The sequence below is a fragment of the Mobula birostris genome, chromosome 9, assembly GCF_030028105.1.
Source record: "Mobula birostris isolate sMobBir1 chromosome 9, sMobBir1.hap1, whole genome shotgun sequence".
Taxonomy (NCBI): domain Eukaryota; kingdom Metazoa; phylum Chordata; class Chondrichthyes; order Myliobatiformes; family Myliobatidae; genus Mobula; species Mobula birostris.
In genome coordinates, this window is record NC_092378.1 from 25,450,109 (window position 1) to 25,469,099 (window position 18,991).

At 43.2% G+C, this 18,991-nt stretch overlaps 1 protein-coding gene across 2 annotated transcripts in view; it reads right to left on the minus strand.

Moving 5' to 3' along the window:
* Window positions 1-18,991, minus strand: part of LOC140202592 (fatty acyl-CoA reductase 1) — a 176,144-nt gene that overhangs the window by 115,589 nt on the left and 41,564 nt on the right. The window contains exon 2 of one of the 2 annotated variants that reach the window (XM_072267631.1): window positions 15,893-15,965. The exons of the other annotated variant lie outside the window; for it this stretch is intronic. Within the exon in view, the coding sequence (XP_072123732.1) occupies window positions 15,893-15,965 (73 nt within the window). The remainder of the gene's footprint in view (window positions 1-15,892; window positions 15,966-18,991) is intronic. 2 annotated transcript variants of the gene reach the window in all.

Below are 18,991 nucleotides of genomic sequence, written 5' to 3' on the forward strand. Positions count from 1 at the left end.
AAGTAAACTACAGTTTTTACTTAACATTCATATTGCAGTACCATATGCAGCTCTAACGCCAATTCCACGGCCCGAACAATTAGCAACAAGTTGTGCATATGATTAATATCTAATTAATTGCTAATACGGGTGGGTAGGGGAGAAAATATAGTATCAAATCTTTTCCTGAAATCTGACATTGAAGCTTAAAAGCTCATTAGCAACAATGGACTTAATTTCTTCTGAATCTCCAGTCTGACAGATAACTTTCGTTGGACGTGCTATAAAAGACCAAATACAGTGCTGTAAATCCACCTTTGATCAGCAGTTTAAAATGACACCAGTGCAATCCTGCCATTTGGAGGTTGCAAATTTAAAACACACCAGGGTGCACTGAAAATCTCAAAATGGATCTGGAAAATAAGAAAATACTGTAAGTATTCATTAGGTAGAGAGCTGAATTACATTTAACATTTTACTTCAAGAACCTTCCATCAGAACTAAGTGAGTGGCTGCATGGACAAAGAGAAAGTACATCCAACTTCCCAACCGAGGAGATTGTAAATGTTTGCCCTCTGAGATAAAAGGACATATAAAATCTAAGAACACAGATTATCGAACACTCAAAGGAGATATAGCATACAGACTATCATCCTGTCATAAAGACACACATTAGTGCCATTAAGATGTCCTCAACGATGGCTTCCACTCTGCCATAGCTAACAAGGTTCTCAACCATGCTCTCTCTATTCACTGCAATAATGCACTTAATCCATCTTCTCCTAACTATAAAATGGGTACAGTGACCCTCACCTTCAATCTCACATCAACCAATCATCCATGAAATTCAAAATTAGACACATCTGGATCAATCCTTCCATCAGCCCTATTTTACCTTCCAAATCCTTCACCATCTGATAGCATTTCATATGCAACCGCAGGATATGTGGAGATTTAACACCTGCTTTTTAAAATCTTCCTTTCCCACCATCCAGGCGCCAAAACAGTCTTTCCAGGAGAAGCAGCAATTCACTCCATTTTCTCCAATTCAGGTCATAGCACTCAGTCCTGTGATTGCTTAGAGAAACCCCCATTCTATAAAGTAAAGAGCAACTCTGGATGTCCAGCTGCCTAATTCTCCATCTCACTCTTCCTTCCCCCTTTGACCTACACTGGGGCAACAATGCCCAAATGTATGTTTGAACAGCATTTTGCTTTCAAGCACATTATAGTCCTCAGAACTTTAAATTTGGTGATTTCTGCTCACCACCCATTATTTCCATCCACTGGCACTCTCACAGCGTTTCTGAATCTACCAAAGCGCTTGGATTACCAAAGCAGACACTACTAACCAAGTGCAGGAATGAAATAGGTATAGATGGGTATTTGATAGGTTGGTATGGACATGATGACAGAAAGGCCTGTTTCTGTTTAGTATGAACATGTGGCTCTACCTTTATTTCAATTGCTTTTATTTTGTTTCCAAATACCAGTTTTGATGTAGTTGCTATTTTGACAACTGTAGTCCACACCCTCTCGCAGACATTTCTCCTCCTCTCTGCCCACGCCCTTGCATCTTAAAAACAAATTTTCTCACTTTTCCAGTTCTGCAATTGAGTCCTTACCCTGAACTGCTAACGCTATTTCTCCCCAGGTGTTATGTGACCAGCTGAGTGGTTCAATCATTTTTCATATTTGTGTTATAAATTACCGGTTTGCTCACCAACAGAAGTGCAGGGAGAACAAAATAAAATACTTGCCCTCGCCTAATGCACGGAACCACCTGAACAGGTTCTTGCCATTCATTTGTTATGACTTCGGGATTCCACCTCACAAAATTAGCCAAAGGTCACAGCTTTCCGATTCTGATTTTCCCTGATAATTAAAAATCATTTCCGTGTTGCACCGGGTGAAAAATAAAGAGATCCTTGTGGGAAAGGAAAGGAATGTTTGGTATCAGCAGCTGTTCAACTGGGGAACCAATCAGAAACGTAATGGAAAGAGAAAAAAAGCAATGCAGCAAAGATGCACAAGATATTCTGACGAAATTAAAAGTTCAGAATTGTGGAAATGTGTTGAAACATAGACATAGAAACATAGAAAATCCCACAAAGTTGTGCCGAACATGTCCCTTTACCTTAGAAATTATTAGGCTTACCTACAGCCCTCTATTTTTCTAAGCTCCATGTACCTATCTAAAAGTCTCTTAAAAGACCCTATCGTATCCGCCTCCACCACTGTTGCCGGCAGCCCATTCCATGCACTCACCACTCTCTGGGTAAAAAACTTACCCCTGACATCTCCTCTGTACCTACTCCCTAGCACCTTAAACCTGTGTTCTATTGTGGCAACCATTCCAGCCCTGGGAAAAAGCCTCTGACTATCCACACGATCAATACCGCTCATCATCTTATACACCTCTATCAGGTCACCTCTCCTCCTCCGTCGCTCCGAGGAGAAAAGGCCGAGTTCACTCAACCTATTCTCAGAAGGCATACTCCCCAATCCAGGCAACATCCTTGCAAATCTCCTCTGCACCCTTTCTATGGCTTCCACATCCTTCCTGTAGTGAGGCGACCAGAACTGAGCACAGTACTCCAAGTGGGGTCTGAACAGGGTCCTATATAGCTGCAACATTACCTCTCGGCTCCTAAGTTCAATTCCACGATTAATGAAGGCCAATACACCGTACACCTTCTTAACCACTAAGTTAACCTGCGCAGCTGCTTTGAGCATCCTATGCACTTGGACCCCAAGATCCCTCTGATCCTCCACACTGCCAAGAGTCTTACCATTAATACTATATTCTGCCATCATATTTAACCTTCCAAAATGAACCACTTCACACTTATCTGGGTTGAACTCCATCTGCCACTTCTCAGCCCAGTTTTCCATTCTATCAATGTCCCGCTGTTGCCTCTGACAGCCCTTCACACTATCCACAACACCTCCAACCTTTGTGTCATCAGCAAACTTACTAACCCATCCCTCCACTTCCTCATCCAGGTCATTTATAAAAATCACGAAGAGTAAGGGTTCCAGAACAGATCCCTGAGGCACTCCACTGGTGACCGACCTCCATGCCGAATATGACCCGTTACAACCACTCTTTGCCTTCTGTGGGCAAGCCAGTTCTGGATCCACAAAGCAATGTCCCCTTGGATCTCATGCCTCCTAACTTTCTCAATAAGCCTTGCATGGGGTACCTTGTCAAATGCCTTACTGAAATCCATAAACACTACATCTACTGCTCTTCCTTCATCAATGTGTTTAGTCACATTCTCAAAAAATTCAATCAGGCTCATAAGGCATGACCTGCCTTTGACAAAGCATGATGACTACTCCTAATCATATTATACCTCCCAAATGTTCATAAATCCTGCCTCTCAGGATCTTCTTCACCAACTTACCAATCATTGAGGTAAGACTCATTGGTCTATAATTTCCTGGGCTATCTCTACTCACTTTCTTGAATAAAGGAACAGCATCCGCAACCCTCCAATCCTCCGGAACCTCTCCCGTCCCCATTGATGATGCAAAGATCATCGCCAGAGGCTCAGCAATCTCCTGCCTCGCCTGCCACAGTAGCCTGGGGTACATCTCATCCAGTCCCGGTAACTTATCCAACTTGATGCTTTCCAAAAGCTCCAGCACATCCTTTTCCTTAATATCTACATGCTCAAGCTTTTCAGTCTGCTGCAAGTCATCACTACAATCACCAAGATCCTTTCCCATAGTGAATACTGAAGTAAAGTATTCATTAAGTACCTCTGCTGTTTCCTCCGGTTCCATACACACTTTCCCACTGTCACACTTGATAAGTCCTATTCTTTCACGTCTTATCCTCTTGCTCTTCACATACTTGTAGAATGCCTTGGGGTTTTCCTTAATCCTGCCTGCCAAGGCCTTCTCATGGCCCCTTCTGGCTCTCCTAATTTCCTTCTTAAGTTCCTTCCTATTCGCCTTATAATCTTCTAGATTTCTAACATTACCTAGCTCTCTGAACCTTTTGTAAACTTTTCTTTTCTTCTTAACTAGATTTATCAACAGCCTTAGTACACCACAGTTCCTGTACCCTACCATCCTTTCCCTGTCTCATTCGAACGTACCTATGCAGACCTCCACACAAATATCCTCTGAATATTTGCCACATTTCTTCCGTACTTTTCCCTGAGAACATGTTTCCAATTTAAGCCCCCAATTTCCTGCCTGATAACTCATCATTCCCCTTACTCCAATTAAACGTTTTTCTAACTTGTCTGTTCCTATCTCTCTCCAATGTTATTGTAAAGGAGATACAATTGTGATCACTATCTCCAAAATGCTCTCCCACTGAGAGATCTGACACCCGACCAGGTTATTTTCTTGGAGTACTTTTGCATCAAACAAACACTCAGAAGCCACTTTATTAGGTATCTCCTGTGCCTAATTAAATAGTGACTGAGTGCATGTTTGTAGTCTTCTGCTGCTGTAGCCCATCCACTTCAAGGTTTGGCATGTTGTGTGTTCAAAAAGATGCTTTTCTGCACACCACTGTTGTAACACATGGTTATTTGATTTACTGTCACCCTCCATAAGACACAGGAACAGAATTAAGCCATTCGGCCCATCAAGTCTGCTCCACCATTTTATCATGGCTGATTTATTGAACCTCTCAAACCCATTCTCCTGCCTTCTCCCTGTAAACATTGATGCCCTCTCAAACCAAGAACCTATCAACCTCTGTTTTAAATATACTCAATGACTTGGCCTCCACAGCAGTCTGTGGCAATGAATTCCACAGATTCACCATCTAGCTAAACAAATCCTTCTCATATCTGTTCTAAATGGATACCCTTCTACTCTGAGGCTGTGCCCTCTGGTGCTGGATGCACTCATTTTAGGAAGCTCCCTCTCCACATCCATCGTCTAGGCCTTTCAATATTCAATAGGTTTCAATGAGATTCTTTCCCCCCCACCTTCCATTCGCGCTAGACCCCAGCAAGTACAGGCCCAGAGCGATCAAACGCTCCTCATAGGTTAACCCTCATATTCCTGGAATCATTCTTGTGAACCTCCTCTGGTCACTCTCCAATGCCAGCACATCTTTTTCTCAGATTAGGGGCCTAAAGCTGCTCACAATATCCCAAGTTCAATCTGACCAATGCCATATATGAAGCCTCAGGCATCATATCCTTGCTCTTATATTTTAGTCCTCTCAAAATGAATGCTAACATTGTATTTGTCTTTCTTGCCTCCTGTCAATTAACTTCTAGGGAATCAGACATAGACTCCCAAGTCTCTTTACACCTCTGATTTTTGAAATTTTCCCCATTTAGAAAACAGTATATGCCTTTATTCTTCTACTAACTGCATAACCATACACTCATCTACTCTATTTCATCTGCCACTTCTTTGCCCATTCTCCGAATCTGTCTTAGTCCTTTTGCAGACTCCCTGCTTCCTCAACACGACCTGACCCTCCACCCATCTTTGTATCATCTTTAAAACTTGGCCACAAAGCCAGCTATTTCCTCATCCAAATCAATGAAGTATAACATGAAAAGCCATCCTAATACCGATCCCTGCAGAACACCACTAGTCACCAGTAGCCAACTAGAATAGGCCCCCTTTATTGCCATTCAGCCAATCTTCTATCTATGCTATGATCTTCATGCTATGAAGCAGCTTCCTGTCAGCCTGAATGGTCAGTGTGGCCATTCTCCTTTGACCTCTCTCCCTAACAAGGCCATTTCACCCACAGAACTGGTACTCGCTAGATTTTTTTTTTGCTTTTTGCGCCATTCTCTGTAAACCCTAGACTTGTGTGTGAAAACCCCAGGAGATCAGCAGTTTCAGAGATACTCAAACTACCCTGTCTGGCAGCCATCATTCCACGTTCAAAGTCATTTAGGTCACACTTCTTATCCATTCTGATGCTTCGTCTGAATTACTGATCCTTTTGACCATGTTCTGTATGCCTTTTTGCATGAGTAACTGCAAATGATTGGTTGATAAAATATTTGCACTAATGAGGCGTACATACCTAATGTTTGGTGCATGGCCAAGTGGTTAGGGCATTGGGCTCACAATCTGAAGGTTGTGGGTTCGAGTTCAGCAAAGGCAGCGTGTTGTGTCTTTGAGCAAGGTACTTAACCACACACTGCTCCAGTCCACCCGGCTGAAAATGGGTACTGGCAAAATGCTGGGGGGTTAACCTCGCGATAGACTGGCATTCTATCAGGGGGGGGGGGAGGGGGGGTAGTCTCGTACTCTCAGTCACTTCACGCCACAGAAACCAGCATAAGCACCGCCTGATGTGCCACAAAGGTCAGGACAGACTTTGACTTTTGACATATACCTAATAGCAGCCACTGAGTGCATTTGAAAGACAAAGGTCTCGTAGAACATTATTAAGAGAGTTTGAAAATATGCATATGCATACTCAAGCTAAGAATAGATTTTGTCCTCAGAAACAGGTAGAAATCTTAACTCAGTAGAGATCTTAAAAGGCAAGTGAAACACATGGTCTGAACCAGCACGTCACATAAATTGGACTATTCAAAACATGGATTTGAACTCTGTGCTCACAAACAAGAGAAAATCTGCAGATGCTGGAAATCCAGCAATACACACAAAAGCTGGTGGAACTCAGCAGGCCAGGCAGCATCCATGTAAAAAAAAAAGAGTAAAAAATGATGTTTCGGGCTGAGACCCTTCCTCAGGACTAGAGAAAAAAAGATGAGAAGTCAGAGTAAGAAGGTGGGGACGGGGGGGGGGGGAGGAGAGGAAGAAATACAGGGTAGCAGCCGATAGGTGAAACAGGAAAGGGGGAAGAGGTGAAGTAAAGAGCTGGAAAGTCGATTGGTGAAAGAGAAAAAGGGGTGGAGAGAGGGGAATCTGATTGGAGAGGACAGAAGGCCATAGAAGAAAGGGAAGGGGGACGAGCACCAGAGGGAGGTGATGAGCAGGTATGGTGATAAGGAAAGACAGGGAAATGGGAATGGGCTGGTGAAGAGTGAAAGGGGGGGGGGGGGCAGCATTACCAGAAGTTCGAGCAATCGATGTTCATACCATCAGGCCAGAGGCTACCCTGACAGAATACAAGGTGTTGTTCCTCCAGCCTGACCGTGGCCTCATTGCAGTATTCGAGGAGGTCACGGACTGACATGTTGGAATGGGAATCTGCTGTACCCAGTGCTCCGGGTGTGGCTTCCTGTACATCAGTGACCCGACTTGACTTCGCCAAGCACCTTCTCCTAGTGGCCATCCATTTTAATTCCACTTCCCATTCTCATTCCAACAGGCCAGTCTATGGCCTCCTCTACTGTTGTGACGAGGCCATGCTCAGGTTGGAGGTGCAACACCTTATATTCTATCTGGGTAGCCTCCAACCTGATGGCATGAACATCAATTTCTCGAACTTCTGGTAATACCCCCCATTCTCACTTTCTTTTCTCTCTCTCACTTCATCTCCTTTCCTGCCCATCACCTCCCTCTGGTGCTCCTCACCCTTTCCTTTCTTCCACGGCCTTCTACTTTCTCCTATCGGATTCCCCCTTTTCCAGCCCTTTCATCAATCGACCACAGCTCTTTACTTCACCCCACCCCTTCTCCCAGTTTCACCCATTACCTACTACTTTGTACCTCTTCCTCTCCTCATCCCAGTTTTACTCATCACCTACTACCTTGTATTTCTTCCTCCCCTCCTCCCACCTTCTTACTCTGACTTCACCTTTCTTTTCCCCGTCTCAAGTTCTGATGAGGGGTCTCAGCCCGAAATGTCAAATGTTTACTCTTTTCCATAGATGCTGCCTGGTCTACTGTGCTCACCAAGCTTTGCTCCACCATTAAAAACATCCCCCACCCCCTCAGTGATCAGGAAGTGAATCACTGGCATAGTACCGCTGTCTCATTTGGCTATGTTCATGGGTATTCATATATAGTTATATGATAATTACAGTCCAACGGTCAAGAAGGCGGTCTCTGAAAGCATCGTGGAACGTGTAGAGCAGGACAAGACACAGGAGACGTCCTGGTCATCCACTGCGCCTAGTCCCATCTCCAGCCAACTCGACTCTGTCTTGCCACTGGATCCAGATGAGAATTGGGAAGAGAGAGTGAGGCTGACGCTGCGCAACTCTCCCTCACTTAAATCCAAATCATGCGCTAGTCTCGACACCATCATAATGGTGTCGAGGTCCTCATCGACGTTGACGATGGACGAACACTAAATGACAATAAAACTTGAAATGTAATCCGTTGATAGTCATCAGGAAACAAACTAGAAAACAGCACAGCCACATCCTTTCTCTGACTGATCCATTTTTAGCTTACCCCGTGGCTGCATTTTATGCAAGCCACATCATTAGCTGTAAAATAATTTCTTTTTATGTAATTAAACATTTATACAGAGGATAACTGTAATAAATACTAATAAGGAACATTGACTAGTCGAGTGACAATTATGTTTATTAATTCATTGCAAGTATATGTATATAAATTACCATAACAAAACAGACTATCAAATCATGGGTAGAATGTCCAGTTACATAAAAATAGTGTCTATAAGAGTAAATCAGAAGTTAGGTAATGCTGAGTCACTTCCTGTCTCAAAAGCTTTCCACCATCCAAAAGGAGGCTATCTGGAAGGATGTAGCTCCAACAACACTGGTGTTTTCCTTGTAGTACTGAAGCAGTTTAACACCATCCAAATCAAAGCAACACACTTAAATGGGGCTCAGTACAATATCCCAGATATCTCTATGAAGGTTTTCAGTCATCCAGGTCATTGTATATCAAGCAGTAGTAAATCAAGGCAACTGCTCTTGCTGTGTTGTCTCAAGAGATGTTTCATCACTCATCAGAGAGGCTTCTTCAGTTCAAATCCATGGCAGGTAGTTTATCTGTTTATAAACTGAGATGTGATTGCTATACCTTTAAACATGAGGGTCGTTAAGACTAATGACCCTCTCATTACCCCTACGACTCTCTTCTTCGCATGAACGGAGGTGTGAACTGTTGTGGAGATGCCAAGGTAGAGATGATAGGACTGCATTGCAAGTACTTCATAGATGGTGTCATACCCCACCACCTCTGTTCAGGGATGGGTTTTCCACTATGCCAAAGATGGATATTTTGACAGAATACATCAACTCTGTGGATAATAACATCAAATTTACACGAGAAGACATCAAAAACAACAGACTGGCCTTTTTAGACTATGCAATACTTATCAAAGAAAATGGACATCTAGATATTGAAGTTTACAGGAAAGCAACCCACACGGATCAGTATCTATGGTTTGACTCTCATCATCCGTTAGAATATAAGTTGGGAGTTATCAGAACACCACATCACTGTGCTGAGAATGTGCCCACCAACAACACAGCTAAAGACAAGGAGCGCAAGCATTTCAGAAACAGAATCAGGTTTATTATCACCAGCATGTGACGTGAAATTTGTAAACGTAGCAGCAGCAGTTCAATGCAATACATAATCTAGCAGAGAGAAAAAAAATACAATAAAAATAATAAAGTAAATCAATTGTGTGTATTGAATACATTAAAAAACATGCAATAACAGAAATACTGTATATTAAAAATAGTGCCCAAAGGTTCAATATCCATTTAGGAATCAGATGGCAGAGGGGAAGATGCTGTTCCTGAATCACTGATTCTGTACCTCCTACCTGATGATAACAGTGAGAAAAGGGCATGCCCTGGGTGCTGGAGGTCCTTAATAATGGACGTTGCCTTTCTGAGACACTGCTCCCTAAAGATGCCCTGGGTACTTTGTAGGCTAGTACCCAAGATTTAAGCAACGTCTTCAAAGCTTGCAGCTACCCTGGCACCTTAAGACAGCAACAAAGACCAGCAGGGACATCAGCCCAACAGACAGAAGTAAGGAGCAAAGCAGACATAAAACCAGTCATCTCATATGTAGCTGGAGTTTCAGAGAAACTCAGGATTTCCAAAGACACCAAATTCCTGTGTTTTTCAAACCTACAAACACACTCAAGACAGAAACTTGTCCACTCCAAGGATCTTGCACTCAAACGTAGACAGAGCAATACTGTATATGCTATCGAATGCAATGGGAACTGTACAGATATGTATATCAGTGAGACAAAACAACCACTTCACAAACATATGGTCCAACATAGGAGGGTTAACATCTCAAGTCAAGATTCGGCTGTACATCTACACCTAAAAGACAAGGGACACTCCTTTGATAACAATGTGCACATTTTAGACAGGGAGGACACGTGAAAGAAGCCATCTTTGTCAAACTTCAAAATCCATCCCTGAACGGAGAGGGTGGGGTACGACACCACTCATCAGCTACTTAAATAGAGTGGATGTATGATAAATGCACTTCAATGTGTTTTACAATGACAGCAAATCAAAAAACATAAGTCATATTAGCCACTTATTTTGACAGTGATAATCAGACTCAATGTCCAAGTAGCAGCATTAACAAACCAAATTTTGGGGCTCCATAATTTGATGATGAAGAATTGGATGCAGGACTGCAAACAGACACAAGGAAGCTATGATCTAAACCAGTGTTTCTCAAGAACTAGGGGTTCCGTGAGAGATTGTGATTTAAAAAATGAACATCACTTTTTGATCGTCACACAACGCACGATGCTAGCACTCGCAGTGGTGGACAGTGGCTGAGCAGATCTATTCGGGATCTCTCAGCCCAGTAAGGCAGTGCAGAGTAGGACCATGTTTATTTGGTTGAGTCCATTCTCAGTTTTTGACACGAGATAGGGGAGGCTGTTGATAATTGGTGAACGCTGTATTGCACGGAGAGGAGGACGGTAGGTTGATGAGGACCTTGAAGTGCATTTTCTGAGCATTAAATGAACTCGATCATTTTTATTAACCCCTGTGTTTTACTGACATGTCTGACAGTCCAATATGGTGATTTTTGAATTGCAATCTGAGTCATTTCACTGCACTCGTGCAATAACGGACACACAAAAAGGTCAGTTTTTGCAATGGAAGCTACTTATCAATGGGTTTTATATGGACTGGTGATCCAAGTTGTCCTATTCCATTGTGCCTAGTCTATGGCAAACAACTGACAAACGCAGCAATGGCTCCAGCAAAACTGAAAAGACACTTAACCACAAATCACAGCCATATGACATATTAAAGTGCTGATTATTTTAAACGGCAATTGGAATCTCAAAACGAACAGTGTAAAGCTTTTGTTAATAAAGTTACAGTCTGTTAAGACGACCCAAGAAGTTATTTAGTAGCAGAACTTATTACCCAGAAAAGGAAAAGTCACACCGCTGGTGAGAACCTAATGCCAGCATGTAAAACTACAGTGGTTATAACCCACTAGGACAAGATGGATACAGTACGAGACACTGAAAAGGCTTCATGCTCAATGATGACAGCTGGTTCTTCTTTTGCGAAGACCAGGAAGAAAAAAGAATCCTCAGGAGTAATGGCACGATCGGTGAATATAGAGGCCAATTCTGGATCTGCAGACTGGAGCTGTAGGGCTATGGGAACAGCCGGCATGCAACACTTTGGTAGTAGGACCCTTCCTGCATCTCCCCTCCTCTTCAGCAGTTGCTCTTCTGAATTCCTCAAAATTCTTGGATGCTCCGTGGATCAGCGTTCTCCAGTGATCTCTGTCACAAGCCAGCTGCTGCTCAAGTTGGTCTTTGTGGTGCCTTGCGCAAGGCACCACAATCCCTCTTGCCCTGAGAGATTTCTCCATAGAATACTGCTTTTGGTAACCTGGAGCTGTCCATGCCATATACGAGGCCTGGCCAGCAGAGCTGCCTGAGCAGCAAAGCGGCTTCAATGCTTGGAAGTTGAGCCTTCCCCAGGATTTTCTTGTTGGAGACATAATCCTACCAGCTGTTACCCATGATAGAGCAGACGCAGCGCTGATGGAAGCACTTGTCCAGTACTAGATCCAGACTTCAGAGCCATTTAGCAGTGTTGTACACTTGTAGCCCTGTACACTTGTATTTTTGTGGACAGACACAGTTAGTGCTTCTTCCACACACGTTTCTGGAGGCACCTGAAGGCACTCCTAACTCTGACAAGTTGATTGTCAACAGCCCTTACTACCATAGTGTCACTGTCCAGATAGGTGAACTGCTCAACTGTGGTGAGAGGGTGGTCATCAATTGTGATCCATGGTGGGTTGTAAACGCCATGAGGGGGCTTCTGATGGAGGATCATTGTTTTCTTCAGACTGACCGTTCATCCGAAAGCCCTTGCAGCCTTAGCTAACTGTTACTGCAGCCTGGAACTCGTCCTCTGTGTGCATGAGAAGAGCACAGTTGTCTGCATTCAGTAGCTCAAGAAAGGGCTTTTGTGTGGTTTTCGTTTGAGCTAGAACGTGGCCACTCTTAAACAGTACAATAGATCAACATATTGATAAACATCATGTTGTAGCCCTTATAAGATTTGTAAATGATGGTGAAATTCAAGAAACTTTTTCTGTTGCAAAGAGCAGCCGGAAACAAGCAAAGGCAAAGGTAGATTTAATGTTTAGTCTTCATATCTGGAAACAAAAGGTCTGTCCTGGAGGCAACATTTTTGGATTTAAAAGGAAACTGAATCTTTGGAAAAATAATGTTGCAAAAGGAAATCTTAAAATATTTCCATGTTGCTTGGGCTCGAGAGTGAGGAAGGATCAGAAAGTTTCGAGTCTAATTGAAAATCATCTGGAAGATCTGCAGAACAAAATTGAACAGTATTTTTCCTCCTTTTCCACACAGGTGTGTGACTGGACAAGGGACCCTTTCTTTGAATCTTCCACTCAGCCTGAGAGCACTGACAATTATTTTTGGATTATTTTATCTACAACTTACCGATCATGCTAATGTAACATGAGCAGTCTATAAATTATTTATTTATTTTTACACATAGGGGTTCCCTGAGACCTGAAAATTATTTCAGGGGTCCCTCTGGGGCAAAAGTTTGAGAAAGGCTAATCTAAACAGTGCAAAGTCACCTTTTGCACTCTTAAGATTGAGGAGGTGATTTATGTAATTTATAACATGTTTCCTAGCGGCAATAAACAAACACATATTAATAAAAAATGGAAGTTAATACACAGACTATTACAGTTCAGGTAATCGTCACACTACCACAAAAACGTGTAAAATGCAGAAACAGAAATTATTAAAAGGGTATTAAAAATAAAGATTTTGAGCAATCCTTTGAATTAGCAAAGGGTCTAAACAAATAGCCAACATAGACAAGAAAGCACAATTCAAGAAAATACTTGAAACAACACTACTTGAACAGGGAGGGAATCACCAAATCTGTAACAGCAACGTTTAGTGACATTCACTAGTATGTAATTTTGACTGTCTGTGTAAAAATATCTAGAACAGTTATCTTTTACTGATCATATCTCCAACATTTTTACTGCTTACTATATGAGATGTCAATTTTTACTTGGAGAAAGTGCTTATGTCAAAATTGAATATCTGAGAAATATAGAAAGAAAATTCATTTTTTAAGCAGATCTAGTGTCGTAGTTCTGTTCCATGGATGCCAAATGAAGGGGGAAAAGCCTCATTGATCCATAACTCAGGAAAGGACAGTAAACGTGAGACAGATAATGAGATAACAATTATTATATTATAGTTCTGTTCCATAAAACTACCTGGCATTCAGAAAGTGAAAAACCACACCCCATTTACAATTACACTGCACAATGGCCCTTTTGTGAATCCCGCAGGACTGAGGACACCTCTAACTGCCAGTGATCAGCACCAAGCACCAGCTCTTGGCCAGGACAGACTCCAGTGAATACCACAAGTGTACATGGGTGATCTAGATGTGTAATGCACATCAAAGCCTGCCAATCTACAATTTCCACGGTATACATAACAAATGATGTGGCTCTAGACCAGTAGCAAATGTTCAAATAGGATGTCTTAAACAACTATTTTGAAGCGTTTGTTATTGAGCTTTCAAATAAATTCTATAAAAGAAAGCTCATCTAAGGAAGTGGAATTGTGGCAACCTGACTAAAACTTTACATTTTTAAATGTAACTTGGAAACCTAGAAAATAAGAGCAGAGCAGGAATGGGTCATTTGGTTCTTTGTGCCTGCTCCACCATTCAATGATCAGGAATGATCATCCACTTCAATACAATTTTGATTTTATCACTCGTTCCCTTTATCCTTAAGAAATACTGACACTCCTGAATTTGTTCTCACTTCCTTTGATGGTAGAGAATTCCATAAGTTCATCATCCTCTGAGTGAAGAATTTGCTCCCAATATCACTTCCTGTTCTGTCTTGTTCCATCTGTTCCCCTCTATCCACTGCGCTAATTACATCCTCAAAGAACTGTAGTAAGTTTGTTAAACAGGACCTGCCTTTGCTCAATCCATGCAGTGTATGCCTGAAGGATCTATTTCTTTCCAGATACCTCGCGCTTTCTTCAACGATAGCTTCAAGCATTTTCCCAACTACAGGTGTTAAACTAACTGGCATATATTTGCCTACATCCTTTTTTGAACAGTGGCGTGACATTCGCTTTCTCCCAATCCGCCGGGACCTGCCCAGAGTCCAGAGAATTTTGGCAACTTCTGACATTTCTTTCAGTACCCTGGAATGCATTCCTCCGGGACCAGGGGACTTGTCTATCTTCAGGCCCAAAATTTTGCTCAACACTATCTCTTCAGTGATAGCTATTGTATCGAGGTCCTCACCTCCCATCGTATCCACAACCTCTCTCTTTGGCATGTTAGGTGCATCCTCTACCATGAAGACTGACACAAAATAGTCGGTCAAAACCTAGGCCATTTTCTCATTACCCAATATCAATTTCCTTCTTGTCCTCCAAGGGACCTACATTCACTTTAGTCACCCTTTTCCACTTTATACAATTACAAAAACTTTTATTATCCGTTTTCATATTTTGTGCCAGTTTATTTTCATAATCTAGCTTCCCTTTCTTTATTGCTTGCTTAGTGGCACTTTGTTGCATTTTAAAAGTGTTCCAAATCCTCCAGTTTCCCACTACTCTTGGCAACTTTGTATGCACGAGTTTTTAGTTTGATGCCTTCTTTTATTTCTTTAGATAACCAAGGCTGGCTCTCCTCGCCCTTACTGTACTTGCTTTTAACTGGAATATACTTTTGTTGAGCACTGAAAAACCTCCTTGAAAGTCTTCCACTGTTCTTCAACTGTCCCACCATATAGCCTGTGTTCCCTGTCTATACTAGCCAAATCCTCCCTCATCCCATTGTAGTCACCATTGTTTAGGCAAAATACACTGGTTTAACACTGAACTATTGCACCCTCCATTTGTATGAGAAATTCAATAATATTGTGATCACTCTTTCCAAGGGGATCCCTAACTACCCTCATCAGCCAAAAGGAACATCTACCTTGCATTTACAATTTTACAAGGTTCTATTAGATCATGTCAAATTTTTCACCTTCTGATGAACATATCCATAACCAACAGGTCCTCATACCTGGCTACAATCCAGTAAAGTTCTGTTGCACTTCCTTGCCAAGAACATCCTTCCTTAGATAACCAGACAAAACATCACACAAAGCAGCAGAGGGCTCTCACCAAGGCCTTGAACAGCTCAAGCTCAATTTTTTTGTTGCTATGAATATTAACGTGTCCCTTGCCTTTCTAATGGTTTATTACACCTCAATACATACTTTCATTGAGTTTCAGCACTGGAAACCCCTTTTCCAACCAGGCACTATACAGGTAGGTTTTGTTTTTAAGAGCACAAATGGACAACCTCACATTTAACCACTTTAATCTTACATCTGCCACGTATTTGCTTATTCACTCAACTTGTTAAAATTCCACAGGAACTTCTTTGCAGAGCTCACATTTCCCCTGCCCTGCCTGAGCTTTGCTAACCCTCTGCAGACTTGGAACTGTTAAAAACATTAGCTTCCTTACCTGTGATATATTGTGAATAATTGGAACCCCAACCTCTGATCCCTTCTGCACCCAGCTGATTATTTCCTACCACCTGGAAAAGACATTCATTTGTTTCTTTTCTGACAATAGTAACAAAAGTTTGTAATGAAACCTTTTTTGCAATTTATAAGCAACTTTTTACTCAACTGAATTTTGAAGTTCAGAGTTAAGTTTCCTTTAAATCAGTAACATTTCACTAAACTTTAAATTTTTGTGGGTTCTCTTCTCATACTACTGCTTGCCAAGTAATGATGCTATGAGTGTGACTAATGGAGGCTTGCTGGATATATGTGTAGTTCACCAACAGAAAACAAAACCTACAGCACCTATAGAAATCATAGGTGGGTCTTCCACTGAATGTGTATGAATGTATGCATTGAAGGTGAGATGGGATAGGTTCAAGAGGGGTGTGAGGGGGAAGGTTTTTAAAAAAAAACTCAGTCATGGATGCCTGGTATAGTGGTAGAGGCAAATACATTGGAGGATATTAAGAAACGTTTGGATAGACACATGGGCGTAAAGAAGATGGAGGGATATGGACATACTGTAGGTAGGAGAGATTTGTACTGGGGTGTTTTTGATATGCTATTTAGTAGGTTTGGCACAACATTTTAGGCAAAATCACCAAGCCCTGTGCTGTACGGGGGGGGGAGAGAGGGGGGGGGAGAGAGGGGGGGGGAGAGAGGGGGGGGGGGGAGAGGGGGGGGGGGAGAGAGGGGGGGAGAGAGGGGGGGGGAGAGGGGGGGGAGAGGGGGGGGAGAGAGGGGGGGGAGAGGGGGGGGAGAGAGGGGGGGGAGAGGGGGGGGAGAGGGGGGGGGAGAGGGGGGGGGAGAGGGGGGGGAGAGGGGGGGGGAGAGGGGGGGGGAGAGGGGGGGGAGGGGGGGGGGAGGGGGGGGAGGGGGGGGAGGGGGGGAGGGGGGGAGGGGGGGGAGGGGGGGAGGGGGGGAGGGGGGGAGGGGGGGGAGGGGGGGGAGGGGGGGGAGGGGGGGGAGGGGGGGGAGGGGGGGGAGGGGGGGAGAGAGGGGGGGGAGAGAGGGGGGGAGAGAGGGGGGGAGAGAGGGGGGGGAGAGAGGGGGGGGAGAGAGGGGGGGGAGAGAGGGGGGGGAGAGAGGGGGGGGAGAGAGGGGGGGGAGAGAGGGGGGGGAGAGAGGGGGGGGAGAGAGAGGGGGGAGAGAGAGGGGGGGGAGAGAGGGGGGGGAGAGAGGGGGGGGAGAGAGGGGGGGAGAGAGGGGGAGTTATAAACAATATAAATGTAGAACAAATCAGTGAACGGTTTTTGACTGCAGACAAACTAATTGGAGCACGTAGAGGTGAGCAAAACAGGGACAGGCGTGATGAATATGCAGATGTGAACTGAAGGAAGAAATTTCAGTACAGCAAAGGGAAGACAACAGCTGTGCAACGCTGCTTCCCAAGACTGATAAATTGTTTACAAAGGACAGACACAGATTTACAGGTGATACTAAAGAAGACCAAAATTTCTTTCATTTCAGCACATATTACTATCAGTTTTTCATCAACAGACTATAAACCAGGCAAGCTGTAGACAGAAGTGAACAAGGATGTAATCTGACAAAAACCTGACAATATCTCCCATAGAAAATGTACAATCCACCTCCAGTTAAATTAAACACAATTTCTGTTATCCTTTCCCTTTAATAAAAGAACCACAAATCATGCATCCACATGAAGTTACTTTATCGGTTTATGTTAAATAATCAGGTACTGTTTCATTATGCACTGACAAGAAACATTTGCGTAGAATGTTAAGAATTAATATGCACAAAACAGAAGAAACTAATAGCTGCATATCTAACATTTTCTATGTCTAATGATAAACAAATAGTACAGCAAATGCTGGAATCAGAGAAGAACAACACAAATGCCAGAAGAACTGAGCCAGTCGAGCAATATCTGTGGAAAGAGAAACCAGTTAACGTTTCAGGTCAAAGATCTTCCATCAGAATCTAGCTATCCAAAAAGTAACCAACATCCTTTCAATCACCAATGACCAGAAAATCATGGTACAGCTCAGGGCTTTCTAGAGTTCAATTCCAGTACTGTTCTGTAAGGAGCCTCTCTATGTCCTCCCCGTGGAATGCACGAGTTTTCTATGGGTGCTCCAGTTTCCTCCCAGTCCAATGATGTACTGGGTAGGTTAAATGTAAATTATCCTGTGACTAGGTTTGTCAGGGGTTGCTGGAGCGGCACAGTTCGAAAGGCCTGAAGGGCCGACACCGTGCTGTATCTCCAAAATAAAATAATTTAAACATAAATACACTGGAATAGTGGGCCAAATGCTGGGTATCCAGTGGCAAATGGCTCACCTCTTGACACCAAAGCTTTTTCACCATCTATAAATCTATACAAGTCAGAAGTGTAATGGAATGTCATTCACTTGTAACTCCAATAGTCTTCAAATAGCTCATCACATCCAAAGAAATAGTAGTTAACTTGACTAGCACCCAATTAACTACTTTAAACCTTCCACCAGTAGAATACAATGGCTGCAATATGCCACAGCAACAAAATGCACTACAGATGCCACCTAGACAATTCCAACAGCATCAGCGAAACCTGCCGCTATCTCTACCTCTATTCTCTGAACGGTCGTGGGGTGACCCAGTTGTTCGCTTCGTCCCTAAAGACCTTTGTGTCCATTATTTTTAACGAGATGGCATCTTCCACCGATGGAGCAAGTTTATTACCGTGCTTAGTTTGAGCGAAGACTGACTGTCCCAGTGCCTTCTCAGTTACTTTACTATGCTCGTGCCTTTGTTGTGCTTCCTTGATACATGCAACACTTGTGGAGGGCTGCGAAACTGAATGGCAGCCTCTTTCTAGCACATTAGTCTTGAGCGTGTTAATCGTCGGTTTGTGTACATTGCCGGGGCACAGCTCTCCTAACACCACCCAGCCCAGATCCAGACATTGGGCGAAGGGGGTATTATGTGGTCCATTGATCTGCTGCCTGACTTTTTGCACCCTAAGAACGTCCCTTCCGAGTAGCAGGAGTATTTCTGCTTCCGGATCCAGTTCTGGGATATGCTTGGCAATGTGGTGGAGATGGGGATGGTG